This window comes from Pyrgilauda ruficollis, unplaced genomic scaffold, assembly GCF_017590135.1.
Source record: "Pyrgilauda ruficollis isolate IOZ18807 unplaced genomic scaffold, ASM1759013v1 scaffold149, whole genome shotgun sequence".
Classification (NCBI taxonomy): domain Eukaryota; kingdom Metazoa; phylum Chordata; class Aves; order Passeriformes; family Passeridae; genus Pyrgilauda; species Pyrgilauda ruficollis.
The window spans coordinates 126580-141999 of record NW_024513543.1 but is presented as its reverse complement, the minus strand read 5'-3'; the positions used below and the strand labels follow the sequence as shown (position 1 = coordinate 141999).

Sequence of the window (15420 nt, the reverse complement as noted above, 5' to 3'; positions counted from 1 at the left end):
CTTGGCCGTGCCCATCTGTCCAGGGGAGCTGGCAGCCAGAGTTTTACTGGGCAGTGGTGCTGGGAGCCAGCCCAAGGGTGTCCCTGGAGCCCAGCAGCACCAGAAGGGACCTGCAAGCATAAACCAGGAAGAACAGGAGGCAGCAAGCTTCGTTCATCATTTTTACCAGCCAGTACAGAGCTCTGAGCAGCTACTCGGCGGCAGAGGGTCAGTTGCTTTTGGTTTGGTTTGGTTTGTTGTTTGGTTTGGTTTTTGTTTCATTTTTTTTTTTACAATCAAAGAAATCAAAATGTGACCCGAGTTTACAGAAACAGAATCAAGGCTCTACCGCAGAGCCCAGGGCCAGCTCGAGGGGCAGCCAGGCCCTTCCTCCTGCTGGGCAGCAGCGAGTGGCCAGAGCTGGTCACAAGCCCCTCTTGCCTTTCCATCAAGAGCCAAACCCTGATCCCTCCCAGCCAGCACCTCTGTCTCCTCCTGTTCCTGTTTGCACTCCCCCAGGCACTGTCGTAGCCAAAGCCTTCCCATTCCTTGTCCAAAGTGCTTCCATTCCTCACGGGCCTGTCTGGCCAGCAGCAGTGGCTCCAGCTCCGGCATCTTCGGCCCCCAAACTCTTCTGGGTGTGGCTGCTCAGCTCCACACACCCACACCAAGCATCAGCTTGGCAGGGAGGACGTGCTGGCTCTGGGCATGGGCCTCGAGTCCAGTAAAAAAAAAGCAAAATAAAGCTGTAGTACTTAGGAAAGTGAAACCAACACCATTTTTGCATAAATATCATCAAGGCCGTGGAGGCTAAGGCTGTTTGCTTCCTGTATTAAGTTAGTTGCCAGTTCCACACTCGTCCGTTGACCTGCCCAGGTCCCTGAGATTTGGATTCCTGTCCGTGGGGGCTCCAGTCCTGCGGTGTCATCCTTCAGGCTGTCTCTCCCCGTCTGTCTGCAAAGCAGGAGGAAAGAGCCCATCAGCCACCCCAAATCCCAGCTTCCCACAGCCCTACCAGGCTCTGTCCCTGCTGTCCCAGTGCCCCCCAGCTGGAGCACAACCCAGGAGCCGTGCTGAGTGTCCAGCTTGGGGATTTATCACTTGGGAATGCATAGCTCAGGATCCTGAGCAGCGAGGCTGAACCTCCAGCAGCATCACCCCGTGGCTCCCACCCCACGTACCTTGTGCAGGGAGGCTCTGAGCCGGCGGCTCCGCGCCGTTCCTGCCCTCCGTCCCCGCCAGCTCGCTCTTAGTCCTGCTCTCCTCCACCTTGGCATCCCCGTCCAGCACCGGGGAGCCCAACGCCTCTGCCCCCGGTGCCTTCGGGGAAGGAGCCGGCCCCGAGCCAAGCGAAGGCTTCTTGGCTACCGGAGGGGGGATCTTGCCGGGTTTCCGCTGGGCTTGCGCCTTCCCGGGGCCCTGCGGGGCGGCAGCAGCCGGGGCTGCCGAGCGCTGCCCCGAGAAATTCATCAGCTCGGCCACCAAGTTCCTCTTCAGGTCGGCCTGTGCCTCGGGGGACGAGGCCGTCTCGATCACCAGCTTCCTGGAGCTCTTGGCGAAGATGAAGCTGGCGGTGGAGGCCGGCGATTTGTTCCTGGGGGACAGCTGCCCATCGCCGGGGGGCCCCTCGGCGCCGGGCTGGGCCGCTCGGCCTCCCGGCGGCTTCTCGGCGGCCTCTCCGGCGGCCAAGGCGGCGGCCTTGAGGTGCACGGCGTGGTGGAGCTGCTTGGAAGGCACCGCGTCTTGGGCGGGAGGCGGCTGCCGTGTGGACAGCGAGCGCCGGACGGGCTTCTGCGGGGCCGGACGCTCCTCGGCCCCGGCTCCGGCCCCGGTCCCGGCTCCGGCCGCGGGCTCCACGCTGACGGAGCGCAGCCTCACCATCTGCAGCAGCGAGGGGGTGACGATGGGCAGGCTGGCATCCTCCTTGGCCGCCGGGCCGCTCTTGCTCCGCGACACCGGCTCCTTCTTGGCCTCTGCCCGGGGGCCGTTGGCCGCTTTCTTAAGGCTGATTTGGGGCGGCAGGGCCGGAGCCGAGGGCGGCGGGAGAGGCGGCGGTGGCGGGGGCACAGAGGCCGTGGGAAGGGGCTCGGCAGGGTGTGGAGGCTGTGGAACCCCAGTGGGTGGCTCTTGCTGCTGAGATGATGAAGATGAAGCCCCCGGGCTCGGTGTCGCCATTGGCCCGTCTGCCGGGGCCGAGGTGGCATCGGGCAGGCTGGAGAGATAGGATTCATCCGGAGGGGGGAAGTCTGCCATGGACAGGTCGTGCTCCTCGGGGGTTGGCGGTGGCGGTGGGGGCCAGGCGCTGTCGGTGGGGGGCTCACTGCTGGTCTGGGGGCTCCCCTCCACCTTCTTGGCCGGCGGGGGAGGCGGGTGGTAGGCGGGCGGCGGTGACGGCGGTGGGGACTTGCCGCTGGGCTTGGCCGAGGGCTCCTGGCCGGCAGTGCTGGGCGCTGGGGGGCTTTGTGAGGGCTGGAGGGGGCCGGTGGGGGCCAGGGGCTGCTGGGGCTTGGTGGGTGGTGGAGAGAAGGGAGCGGGAACCTTGGGGTGCGGCGGGATGATGAACCGGTCTGACCGACTGCTCAGCACCTCGGGGGGAGCCGGGTCCGAGGCCGAGGAGGAGATGGAGGTGAGGGAGGAGGACACGGAGAGCGCAGGAGACTGCAGGGAGCACACCCGGTCCGGCTTCTGGGGCTGAGACTTGCCCGGGGACACAGCTGGGGGTCCCAACCCCTTGGTGGGCAGTGTGGGCGTCCCGCTCTGGCTGGAGTAGCCGCTGGAGGGGGACATGGTGCGGTCAGAGCCATCGGGGCAGCTCCACTTGGCCTGAGCTTGGGGCTCCCTCAGCACCACCGTCACCCCTGGTCGGCCCCGAGGGGCCTCGGGGGAGCTGGCGCCGGCCAGGCTCTCGGAGCGGAGGCTGCTGGTCTCGCTCAGCGATGGGGAGAAGACCTCATCCTCGCCCGTGGGGCTGAAGGGCTCGGGGCGCGGGGACCACGGCACGCCGCTCTCCCTCTGGGGCCGCCGGTCGGGCCTGGGGGGCAACCCCAGCACCTTGGGCTCCCCGTCAGCCTTCTGGTGCAGCGAGTAGGTCCTGCGGGGAGGGGCCGGGGGCTTCTTCATCTTCCTGAGGGAGACGCTGCGGGTGGAGGAGCGCTCACTGGCCAGGCTGGCCGTGTCCGAGCCCTCCGCCTGGCTGCTCGTGCTGTAGGCGGGGGACGCGCGGCCGCTGCCCACGGCCAGGAGCCCGGGGGTGGCAGGAGCGAGGCCGGCAGCGGGCTTGGAGCAGGAGCTGGCGAAGCTGGTGGAGCTGTAGATGCTGATTTGGTCGGCGTCGGAGCGAGCCGCCGCGTCCGCCTCGCCGTGCGGCCCCGCCTCGGGCTGCCGGTGGTCGCAGCCGCCCTGGGAGGAGATGGTGGAGCTGTTGGAGACGATGGTCTCCGTGGACTGCGAGTGGCTCCAGTTGTCGCTGGAGGAGGAGGGCTCGCGGCTGCGGGGGCTGCGCTCCGAGAAGCGGGACAGGGAGCGCACCGAGGCCGGGCTGGATGACACGAGGCTGCAGCGGCTCAGCGTCCGCACGCTGCTGCTCGTCAGGGCCACCACATCCACCATGGGCGGCAGGATGGCGTTGGGGATGATCTTGGACATGTAGGTGCCCTGGGGCGAGATGGACATGACGGGGCCGACCAGCATCTCCGGGGGGTTGGCGTAGGTGGTCATGCCCGGCACAGCCAGCGACTTCGGCCTCACCATGGGTGACAGCTTGGCCGCTGTCTTCCTCCCCAGCAAGCTGTCGTCATAGTAAACCCTGTTGATGTGCTTCTGCAGGGCTGCATCCGCCTCCTCCAGCACCCCCAGGCAGACGCGGGCGCCGCCGGCCGCGGGCAGAGGCTGCAGCTTCCCGTCGATGGTGGGGATGCGGACGGCATCGCCGGACACCTGCCCCCCGTTCAGCAGGGGCTGCACTGCCTGGCTGTCCCCACAGCCCACTGGCCCATCCGCCTCGGGATGTCCCTTGGCTCCATGGCTGTTCCTGAGACCTGGGAGCAGGGAGAGATGAGCTCAGCGTGATCCCAAGGGACGGCAAACAGATCCTAAAAATCCCCCCTTGCCCCAAAGCTTACCCAGCTCCTTATGGATGTGCTGGGGGATACCCAGCACAGTTGTCCTCCTCTCCTTCCTCTTCTTGCCAGCCCTCTCTGAGGATTTGGGAAAGGAGTCGTGTGGTCGGAAGGTGGAACCTGCAAGAGGTGTGAGAGGGTCCAGCTGGTGAGGGGGGCCCTGGCCAGGGTGTCCCCAGTGTCCCCAGCACTTCCAGCTGCCAGAGGTGCTCAGGCACTGGAACAGCCCAGAGAGGCACCAACCGAACAGTCTGAGCAGGGAGGAGACGCTGTCTGTCTGTCCGTCCATCCCCCTCGCCCAGCCCCAACACTCTGACTCAGCCAGAGCTGCTCTCATCTCTCCCAAGGGCCCCCAAATCCCTGCATGGCTCATGGCCAGAGCAAGGCAGAGCCCATTCCCTGCCACACTCCCCAGCCCCCCTGGCGAGCCCCATCCCACTGCCCCAGCCGGGTACCTTTGCGCTGGATCATCTCGGAGCGGATGGAGAGCGCATCCTCAGAGGTGCTGTCCGTGGCACAGGAGGCTGCCCGGCTCCGGAAGGACAGGCTGTCATCCTCCGAGGACACACAGGACTGTGGGGACACAGTGGGCTCAGCAGAGCCCGGGCTGCGGGGACAGAACTGCCCCAGCCCCGGCCAGGCCCCTTCCCCGCCGCGAACTGACTCTGCAGCCGAGACAAAAGCTCTTCCGAGGGCCAAAGGCTGAGTCAGCCACGCCGGCATCCAGAGTCCTCCCACCAGGAGCAGGGCTGGGAGCAGCCCCTGGGACCCTGCATGGCTCTGCAGCCCCCCGGAGGGCAGGGGAGACGGGGCTGGGGTGTGCAAGGAGCACCTGAAGGAGCTGCCAGGCTCGCCCCCGTGCCAAGCCCAAAGTGACTCTCTGGGTGTTCCCAGCCCTGCTGTGCCCCAGAGCCCAGGGCTGGAGGGCTGCCACGGCTGGGAGAGGGGTGTGGGACAGGGACAAGGACAGGCAGGATCCTCAGCACTGCCTGGACACAGCCCCATGCTGGACACGGCTCCCAGTGTCCCCATCCCTCCAAAACACCCCTGGCACAGGCAGAGGTTGGGATGAGACACTTCAGAGTTAACCTGAGCCCTGAACCTCACTGCCCCCGTGGCTCTGCCCATCCTGGGGTTGCCAGTCCCCCACTTGCAAGGGGTTAAAGGGGCTGAGAGCCCATGAGAGGCAGCAGCTTGAGCAAACACAAACAGGGTGAGGCACTGGCAGCGGGGTCAGAGCCCAGGGATTGCCAAAGCTCAGCTTGGCCAAAGCAGGGGGAGTTTCCCCTCGTCAGCAGCTGGGGAGGGGCACAGGCACCGGGCTGGATATGGCCAGCAGTCCCCATGTGCCACCACGTCACCCCTCCTCAGGCAAGGCTCCTGGGGGACACCAGTGGGGAAGGGACAGGGGGACAGAGGGATGCAGGCACAGGGGAGGCCCTGGCAGAGCCCCACAGGGCAGAGCAGGATGTGCCAAGGCTGAGGATGGGGAAAACAGCTCGTCATGGGGCAAAGGAGACAACACCAAGGGACACACGGCCAGTTCCAGCCCCACAACCCCCCTGAACATGGCCCTGCCACCTTGGCTGGTTGCCTGTCTGCCCCCAGACACCACCCAGAGAGGACAGAAGAGCCACCCTGCGTCCCCTCACCCCCAGGAGCACCACTGGGCAGGGCTCACCTGGAGGCTGCTGCTGTCCCCGTGGTCCCAGGCACTTTTGGTCTGTTTCTGCTTCTCTGTGGAGGGAAGACAGAAGGTAAATCCCTCCAGGGGACACAGAGGAAGCAGCTGCCGAGCTCGCAGTGCCCCCTGCACAGCCCAGCCACCAGCACTGGACTCCGGTCAGCCCCGCGCGCCGCCCACACCGCCCGGCCAGCCAGGAGCTGGGGACAGCCCTTCCACCGTGTCCCCAAGGCCACCCTGGGCTCGGGGACACCTACCCTGGTGCTGCAGGGACTTCAGCCCCTGCTGGGCCTGGTTGTGCAGCTCCTCCAGGTGCGGGGGCCGCGTGCTGGGGAAGAAGACGTTGTCGGGACATTGCTCGCCCGCCGTGTACTGCACGCTCAGCCGCTTCTCGCCCTCGCCCTTGGCAGCGCCTGCGGGGACAGCGGGGTCAGCTGGGCTGGGGGGACACGGCCACGCTGTCACCAGTGCGTCCCAACCCACGAGAGCCAGGTGGTGACATCCAACCCGAGGTGATGTTGTCCCGCTCGGCTCCAAACCGGGCGCTGGGAACACCGAGAGAAATCCCATCCCGCGGCCCGGTCGATATTCCGGAGTCAGGATGTCTCCGCTGGTTTTCTCCCTGGGATGTGGGACCACCCTCCTTCCCCAGCGCCTTGATTAGGAGCTAACGAGGCGGTGAATTGTGTGGGGCTGGAGGCAGCCGAGCAGAGAAGGGGCAGCACAGGAGGGGATTAAATGGGGATGGAGGCAGGATGAGGATGACTTTCCCTTCCCCTCGGAGCGTTGCGTCATTCCCAGGCCTCGCACATCACCCCAAGAGCAGGGACTCCCCCCATGCCCCGGCAGGCACAGAAGAGGGAAACTGAGGCGCATCCAGCGGCAGAGATCCCAGAGGACCCAAATCCCTGCTGTGAACCCCTCTGGATGCTGAACACCCCATCTGCCACGCCTGGGGCAGCACGGAGCCTCCACCCCCTGCCCGGCAGCCCCCTCCCCACAGCCACCACCAGCACCCTGCAGTGCCCACCCTGGCATCACCCAGCCCTGGCATCACCCAGCCCTGGCACTGCAGCACCGTGGCACAGCCCTGCCCGCTCCTGCCCACACGCCTGAGCCAAGCCTCAAACTCTTCCTGCCCAGAAAGAAAAACAATTTTGAGGAAGGGAAGGGAAAGGCGAGCGCAGGAAACCGTCGGAGCTGGCACCCCGGAGCCACGGGCACCTGCTGCTCGGCATCACACACCACCCCTCACCCCTTGTGCCCCCCGTGCCCCCGACCCCTCAGGACCAGCCCAGGCAGGCAGCGAGGCAGCCGTGCTCCGTCTCCAGCACACAAAGGAGCAGGCCTGGAACAATGGAGCCTCCCGCCCTGCCGCCATGCCGGCCTCTGCCTCCGCCAGCACCGGCGGAGCGAGCGGGCACCGGGGCACGGCCCGCCCGGCACGGCGGCTGCTGCCACACCGACCCCCGTGCTGGCGCAAAATCCCGGCAGGGGACACGAGACACCCACAGCCCCCCACCGTCGTGTCCCTAATCCGCTTTTCTCCCCCAATTTCGGCAGCCCCTCGCCTGACACCCCCCCCCCAGAGGCTGACACCCCCCCGAGGTGCTCGGGGAGAGGAGCGCAGTGATTTATTCCGGTAACTCCGCGGTGGGAGAGGCCGGGGCTGGGGTGACCTTCCCTGCCCTCCCCCGGGGGTGGCAGCCCCCCTGCCCTCTGCGAGCACCTCGGGCGGGCCGGGGGGTCCCGGCGGGTAGGGGTTGTGTAAGGACAAGGCTCTGCTCCCCGCCTCCCTCCCTGCCCGCTGCTCACTCACCCTTCTTCTTGAAGAAAGCCAGAAGCGAGGAGAGGTTCCTGCCCATGAAAACCACCATGGTGGGGAAGCGGCGAGAGAGTCTGGTCCCCAGGGAAGGGGGGCTCGGCCGCCCCCCGAGGATGCTCAGCCTATTGTGCCGAGGCTGCTCTCACCCGGCGTGCGCCGGCGGGGCGGATGCCGGCGGCCCCCAGCTCCCTCCCTCTGTCCTCATCCGCACGGGCGGGAGGATGCTCGGCCAGGCGAAGACGCTCCGGCGCAGCTGCTTGCGAGCAGGGAGCAGCCTGAGCCGGGGAGGGCTGCGCGGTGGCAGGAGGGGACAGTCCCCGGCAGGAGGGGACAGTTCCCGGCAGGAGGGGACAGTTCCCGGCAGGAGGGGACAGTCCCAGCTGCGCCCACCGCGCTCCTCGGCCGCGGGAGAAGGGAAGAGGGGGCCCCTCCTCTGGCCCTCCCGCCTCCTCCCACGCACGGCACAGACCACAGGGATCTGTTCTTCCAGGCTCTGGGCCAGCATTTCCCCTTCTCCTCCCTCTTGGACCCCTGGCATTCCCCAGGACCCTGCTGGGCACAGCAGCGCTGCAAACCAGTCCACAACAGTGCGGGCAACTGGGAGGAACTGGGAGGATTCTGCACCTTGGCTATGACACAGCACAGGCAGCAGGGTCACATTCCCCATCCCAGCCTGTCCCCAGTGCCCCGCAGGACCCTGCCAGGAGCCCCATTCCAGGCAGGGAACATGAGCAGGACGGGGCAAAAGGTGTTTGTCCTTAGGGACAGGGCTACGTCACGGTCACAAGGGCTGGCAGCACAGGGGAAAACCAGGTCTGGGACCAGTCTAACCAGTAACTCCAGCTGCTGCTGCGGAGGCAGGTGAAAGCAGGGGCAGCAGAAATGCCAGGCGGTCACACAGCGGCACTGCCCTGGCACTGCCAGTCACTGTCCCCACCATGGAGGGCAGGGGGTGCCCAGCGCCTCTGGGAGCTGCATCCCCAGCATTTTCAGGTGTTTTAGCCCAAAAAGTGAACAGCACCCAGTGTTCACCCAGCAGGCAGCCATGTCCTTGTGCCAAGCCCTCTGTCCCTGCCCTGCAGCTCCCCACAGGCTGTGCCCAGCGTTTATTCCAGCACGATGCAGCGTGGGCTCACCCATTGCAGGGTCCCAGCAGGCTCCAGGCAGTGACTGTGCAGCCCAAGGGACAGTTTGACCTTGTGAAGGACATCTCTGTGTCCCCAGCCAGGCAGCTCTGGGCTCAGCGAGGATTTCTTCCCTGGAATTCCAACATGGCCATGGCCCCAAACAGCAGCAGCTCCCCGGCTGTGCCTGAGCCAGCAGCTGCTCCAGCACGGGCAGGATGGGCCCTGCTGCCCACACACTCCCCCAGAAGGTGATGGTGGTTGTGGGCAGATGTTCCCCAGCTCTTTCCACAGCAAAAGTGGAAAAGGGACATAATTAAAGGGCTGAGGATGCACAAAGCAGGCAGCCGCGTGCTGAGCTGAGCACTGCCCTCTGCTCTGGGCAGCTCTGAGCCCAGAAATGCCCACGGGTGGTGGCAGCCCGCAGGGACACTGCTCCCAGCTCCACAGGTCAGGGCCCAGCCTTCCAGCTCTGCCCACAGAGTGGGGACTGCAAGAGGCCCCCCTCCATGGCACCAGGAGCTCCCCAGTAAAGGGGGGCAGCCCCCCTGAGCTGCTGGTGCAGGGCCCAGGCAGAGCTGAGCTCCAGCCCCGTGGATCTGCCGATGGCAGCACAGGTGGGAGCTGCTTCCAGAGCTGTGAGGACATTCCCAGGTGTTGGCAGGCAGCCTGGCCCAGCTCCACATTCCTGCCTGTGGCCCATTGCCCACACAGAGCACCTGGAGAACATCCCTCACTGCTGGAGACGTGTCCCTCTCCAGTGTGGCACTGCTGAGGAGGAGCTGCAACCTCCCAAAAGATAATCCAGGGCACGACGCTGCCTGGCCACGGAGGAGCCTCGTGGCAGCCTCCACTTCTCCCACTCCCTGTGACCTTCGCTACCTCATCATCCTCACCCAGCCGGCCTCACCCCGGCTCTGTCAACACAGAAAACCTGCTGGGAACGGGGGGAATCCAGGAGGGGGAGAGCCCCGATGCTGCGGCAGGGGCTGCAGGTCGCGGTGGGCTGGGGAAGCCGCTGCAGCTGCAGCCGCTGCCGGTAGCAACACGCCCGGCTGCAGCCGGTGTCCCGGCCCCTGTGCATTCCTTGCGGTGCATCCTGGATCACCCCGTGCCCTCCGGGCCCAGCTGACACACGTGCCTTGGCCACACGTGGCAGCGGGGCTCACCCAGATAAGGAGGCAGGCAGCCTCTCAAGGATGGGCTCCCCAGCTGGTACCTGCTGCCAGTGCCAGGCTGGTCCGGAGGGAGCAGAGCATCCCTGGAACAAGGCACAGGAAGGCACAGGGAACCCCAAGCACTCTGCCTTCAGCTCTGCCTGAGACAGGCTGGAGCTCCCAGAGTGGGAGTGGGAAGGGCTCCACAAGGGCTGAGACCCCACAGGAACACGGCCAGGGCCACCAGCTCCATGCTGCAAACAGAACTCGGTGCTGGCTGCTGCTCTTCACCTGGAGAGAGCCAGGGGAGAACACCCCAGCTGCTGTCCCCCTCCTCGGCAGGCCTGTGCCTCCTGCGAGCAGCAGGTTTGGCCGGGCTGGGCTGCAAACATCCATCTCTGCCTGCTCGGCACTGCCCCGACTTGCCTGCTCCGCGCACGGCGAGGCTCCTGCGGCGGCAGCAGCGGCTCCCTGCCCGCCCCTCCACCGCCACTGACTCACCGCCGAAAAATGGGGAGGAGGGGGAGCTGCCAGCCGGGCGGGAAGGGGCTGCGAGGTCCCAGGGGAGCTCGTCTGTGTGCTGCTCTGGGCGCGATGGAGCCTTTGCCTCCTTCTCCAGGCAGCCAGGGCAGCGAGAAGCTCCCCTGCCCCACGGGGTTGGTGCTCTCCCACCACTCTGGGGGTCCCTCCCAGCACCATCCAGGCCTGGGGATGCTCTCCTTGCCAGCTGCCACCAGGAGCATGGATAACACCATGAACCCCATTCCTGAGAGCTCCATGGAGCTGCTAGGACACGGATGGACTCTGACAGAGCTGTGCTCCAGCATCACAGAATATTCTGATTCACAAGGGACCTCATCCAGCCCATCGGCTCCAGCATCCTGTCCCTCTGCTCTCTTTGCAACCTTCAACTCTTTAGGGTGTCTGGGAGCCTCCAAAGGCAACCAACCCGTTCCCCAAATCCTTGTCTCAGCACAGCGTCCACGCCCTGGAACACCCCGGGGGACCCTGAGCACTCCAGGCAGGGTAAGAGCACAATAATATTGACAGTGGCTCTGGCCACACAGCCCCTGCTGCCAGCCTGCCCTGGGCCACACCTGGGGGGCTGCTCCAGCCAGGAAAACATCTCCACCAAGCAAATAAACACCGCCCCATCCACGCTGCTGGCTCGACTCTCAAACACGATCCCACGCAGAGCCTGAACTAAAATTAATTTCAACTGGGAAAACAAACTTGGATTGTTTTTTTCTTCCTCTAAATCACAGCGCAGAAAGCTGCCTGGTCTCACCTCGGTGAGCCAGCAGGCCCTGGAGAAGGAGCTGGTGCAGGGTGAAATCCCACTTGGAGCAGAGCCGTGGCTCCAGTGCCGTCAGCCACGGCTGCTGTCATGACAGGAGCACTCGGGGTTGTGCAACGGGTCCTGACCTCGCTGCTGTCCCACACTGCCCCACAGCCAGCCCTGAGGTGACACAGAGTGTCTGCTGCTCCCTGAGTTATCCCAGACCCCGGTGAGGAGCTGGCAGCAGAGCAGAGGGGTCCCGGGGCAGGACCACCCCAGCGGCGGCTGTGCCTCATGCCGGCCCCTGCAGCAGCCCAGCCAGCCTCCTCCATCCCACCACGGCCCCACCCCGCGCTCGTCCCCTCCCGGAGAAGCCACCAAACAGGTTTGAAGGTAAATAACAGCCTTCCCTCCTCCTGCCAGGAGCCGGATCCGGGCGGGAACATCCCAGTGGGGAGCGCAGGGCAGGAAAGAGACACGGGACCGCAGAGGGTGACACCTGTGACACTACGACCAGGGGTGGGCCACCAACACCTCCTCCTTCAATCCCCCAGTGCTTTATCACTCCCTGAAGCCCTTCCCTCGGTGTCTCCAGCCCCCACGGTGCTCCGGGCCGGCTGTCCCCCGGCCGGGCGTTGTTCGCAGGGCACCCGGGTGCTCTTGCCACGGCAGAGGCGTTGCCTGTCACAGCAGGCACCTGGCTCCCCGCAGGAGACGGATTAAGGACAAGACGTTGCAGGTTTTTTTCCGTGCACGGATCCCCCGTCCTTGCAAGCAGCGCCCAAGCCCGCGGGGCTTTTCCAAGGAAACGCTGCCGGATCCTCCCACGGAGATGGACACGGCCGCGCGCGATCAGCGACAGCAGCTGCCACCAAGATGGGGTGGGGGACAACCCAGAGGCACAGGACAGGTCCCATCCCCGCTTCTCGGTGCCGGGAGCGTGCCAAGCCGGCACGGCACGGCACGGCACAGCATGTCAGAGCCGAGCTGCCTGCCGGGGACAGCCGGATCGCCTCCTCCCCTGCTCCGGGAGCGAGAGGGGGCACCGGGAAGGGCTCGGATGTCCCGGGCGCAGCAGGATGCTGGCTGGCCGTGCCTGGAGGAAGCGCCTGTGTAAATCTCGGCGTGTCCCCCGCCGGGACCGGCCCCTGCTCTCATCCGCCCCCCGGGTGTTTGCGGAGCCGGCCCAGCGTGGGGCTGGCACGGAGAGAGGCTGCAAAGGACACGGCTCAGCCCACACCGGAGCTGCCCCGCAGGAGCCGGCGCTGCCGAGGGGCTCCACGGCTGCTGCTGCTGCTGCTGGGGACGTTCACAGCCACAGCCACCCCTAGGACACCCGGATACCCCATCCCTGGAAGTGTTCCAGGCCAGGCTGGAGCAGCCTGGGATAGTGGAAGATATCCCTGCCCGTGCAGTGGAACGCGATGAGCTTCAAGGTCCCTTCCAAATCAAACTATTCCATGGGTTTTTTTTTCCCTGCGAGCCGTCCCAGCGGCACCGAGGGGACGCGGGTGCCGGGTGACCCCGCACCCAGAGCTCCATCCCCGCTGACTCCGCGGGCGCAGCCTGGCCAGCGGCCACGTTCCTGCGCCCTGACTCAGCAGGGCCCGGCGGGGAGTCCCGATAAGGAGGCGATAAGAGGCTTCGGTCTCCCTGGGGCTCAAGGACCTTCCCCGGCATGGACCAGCCCGGCGATGAGAGCCTGGGGATGCCCCCGGAGCAAGCCAGGGTTGGCACGGGGAAGTGGGCACGGGGTGAGTGGGTTTGGCACTGGTGGGCAGACTGGGTGGGCTCGGCGGCAGAGCCACCTCGGAGCCCTCGGCTGTGCCCACCCTGTCCCTGGGGACCTCTGCTCTGTCCCCTCAGCACCCAAAGGCGGTACCCACACTCTGCACAGGGCACAAACACAAAACCATCTGCCAGTGCCCGCCCGGGCCGGCTGCGCCAACACCGGGCACGGCAGGGCCAAATTCATCTTCCAAAGAGACTTCCAAATTCATCAGTCACCAAAGAGACAGGAACTGGGGCCACTGCTCCAGCCGCCCGCCATGTGCAATTATTCTCCAGCCCAAAATCCAGAGGCACCCCGGGTGCCGGCACACCCTGCCCCCAGCCGGTGATCCCGGCTGCGCCCTCCGAAACGCTGAAGCGACACAATGCAAATTCTTTGGCTTTGTGGCCGCCGCGCCGTTGCCATGGAGCCGTCGCAGAGAACAAACACAACTCGCCCCGTGTTTTCTCAGCACCTTCCACCCCACGGCCTTCGGCCCCAGAGGCAGCCCTCGCCTCCCGGGATGTGCCCCGGCTGTGCCAGTCCCACATCCCGCCCGTTCCAGGGCATCCGAGATGGAGCAGGGCTTTCCCTGCCAGCCCTGGGAAGGGAGGCACGGTCCTGGTTCAGGATTGATGAGGGACAGCCAAGGCTGGCAGGGGATGGAGAGGAGGTGGAGGTCTGGGCAGGAATGGCACGTGGAGAGGGTGAGGATGAGGATGTGCCGGGGATTGCAGCTCCAGCCCAGCCTGGCCAGTGGCACCGAGCCCTTCCTGCACAGAGAGCACGACCAGAGGAGCCTGCAGGAGGATGTGGAGAGCCTGCAGTGAAGGAAATGCTGTCCCAGCACGGCCATGGGCGATGTGTGACCTCCTGCCTCAGTTTCCCCATGCACTGAGCAGGTGTTCTCAGCCAGGACATTCCTGCACCGTCTCGCTGTGCACCTGAGGGGTCTCCCCATCCCAGGCCCCACCTCTGGGATGGTTTTGCTCGGAGTGGTGTCCCCAGGCCTGTGCAGAGTTGACTCCAGGCCCTTTTTACCCTGGGCTCTCACACCTGGGTGGCTGCTGCCTATAAAGGGAAACAGGGCAGGAGGGACAGCAGATCCCTGGTGGGGGAAAACCCCCCCAGCTACCCCTGGGTCCTGCTAGCCTGCTCCTGTGATCCTGCCCACGTGCCTCCCAAGGCTCCTCCTGGCCTCAGGCTGGGCTGGGGACACAGGGACAGTTTAATGACACCGCTGGAGGAATCAGCAACCGCGGGATGGGGACAATGTTACTGCAAGGGACCTTCCCTGCTGGCATCACCCTGCTCTGATGGAGGCAGCTCGGAGGGAGCTCTCCAGGCACCCACGGGGTTCCTGCTCCACGTGTGGGTCCAGCCCGGCGTGGGACCCTTTCCCTGCTCCTGGTCCCTGCAGGGAAGATCTCGGTCCCTGCTTCCTGCTGGGCTTTCCAGTGGCATCCATGGAGACGGAGCATAAAGCAGCGGGGCAATCGGTGTGTGGACAGACAGACAGACAGACACGCGCAGAGAGAGAGGGGAGCAGCCCCTGCAAACACCCCCAGATCCCCGCGGCACAGCGAGAGAAACCGAGGCACGGGGTGGGGAGGAAGGCGACGCTGGCAGCGCTGCGATCCCACTTGGAAAACAAATCAGTAACTCATTCAGCTGATCCCGTCCCGATAGCGCGGCACGGCCCCGCCTGCAGCCAGGGGGGCTCCCCCAGCCCCACACCGGGCTCGGGGGCCGATCCTGCCCCCCCAGCACAGGGAGATCACAGCAAAGCCTCCCCTCACCCCCCGCTCCTCCCCAGCCCCGCAAAACACCCGCGGCCAACTTTCCCAGCGCGACCCCTTCCAGCTCCCCGAGCGGGGACCCCCCGCGCCCCATCCCCAGGTACCCCCACGGCTCCTACCTGCCCTCGGCTTCCCGGCACGGCCGAAGGGCCAGGAGGAGCCGGGCTTGGTGCCCGCGGGGCTCCTCTTGCGGTGCGCGTTGCCCATGAAGCCGCTGCCGCCTCCACCGCGGCCGGGTGGAGGGCACCGCGGTGCTACATGGCCGAGCCGAGCGGGCTCCGGTGCTGTGTCCCGGGCGGCCCCGGTAGAGCAGAGGGCTCTCAGCCGCCGGTTCCCATCGCTCCGGCCGCGGCGGAGCCGAGCGCTCCGTGCCGGAGCCAATGGCACGGGCAGAGAGGAGGGGCCAGCCGGCATCACCCGCAGGATCCGCGCCCTCCCAGCCCCATCCCTCCGCCGGGGATGCCTGGGTGATACTGAGAGGCTCAGAGAGACCGAACATCCCCCGAGCAGCGCGGGGATCTCGCCTCCAGATGCTCGCACCTCGCTGGAGTTTTCGCCACGCTGCCGCCGCTCCTGGCTGTCCCCAGAAGAGCCGCCGCTACAACCCTCCCCCCTTGGTGGGTTTTTACAACTCTCCCCCCCGTTGTGGGGTTTGGGGAGACCTCACCCAGCTCGGCCAAGGTT

General features: G+C 66.1%; 1 protein-coding gene across 1 annotated transcript; it reads right to left on the bottom strand.

Annotated features, from left to right (window-relative positions):
- Nucleotides 1-148: 148 nt before the first annotated feature.
- KIAA1522 (KIAA1522 ortholog) lies at nt 149-14981 on the bottom strand. Its single transcript, XM_041460922.1, has 7 exons — nt 14856-14981; nt 6039-6194; nt 5779-5834; nt 4553-4670; nt 4101-4217; nt 1161-4016; nt 149-933 (listed from the first exon to the last, which is right to left on the bottom strand). The coding sequence occupies exons 1-7, from the start codon at nt 14941-14943 to the stop codon at nt 911-913; spliced, it is 3414 nt and encodes a 1137-aa protein (XP_041316856.1). The 5' UTR covers nt 14944-14981; the 3' UTR covers nt 149-910.
- Nucleotides 14982-15420: the final 439 nt, after the last annotated feature.

Bases quoted from the DNA above. Each gene is read 5' to 3' on its own strand.
- KIAA1522 (XM_041460922.1), bottom strand. From the start codon at position 14,943: ATGGGCAACGCGCACCGCAAGAGGAGCCCCGCGGGCACCAAGCCCGGC. The intron at 5,835-6,038 runs GTAGGTGTCCCC...TTCCCTCCACAG, and splicing joins GAAGTCCCTGCAGCACCAGG to AGAAGCAGAAACAGACCAAA. The intron at 4,671-5,778 runs GTGAGCCCTGCC...GTGTCCCCACAG, and splicing joins GGGACAGCAGCAGCCTCCAG to TCCTGTGTGTCCTCGGAGGA.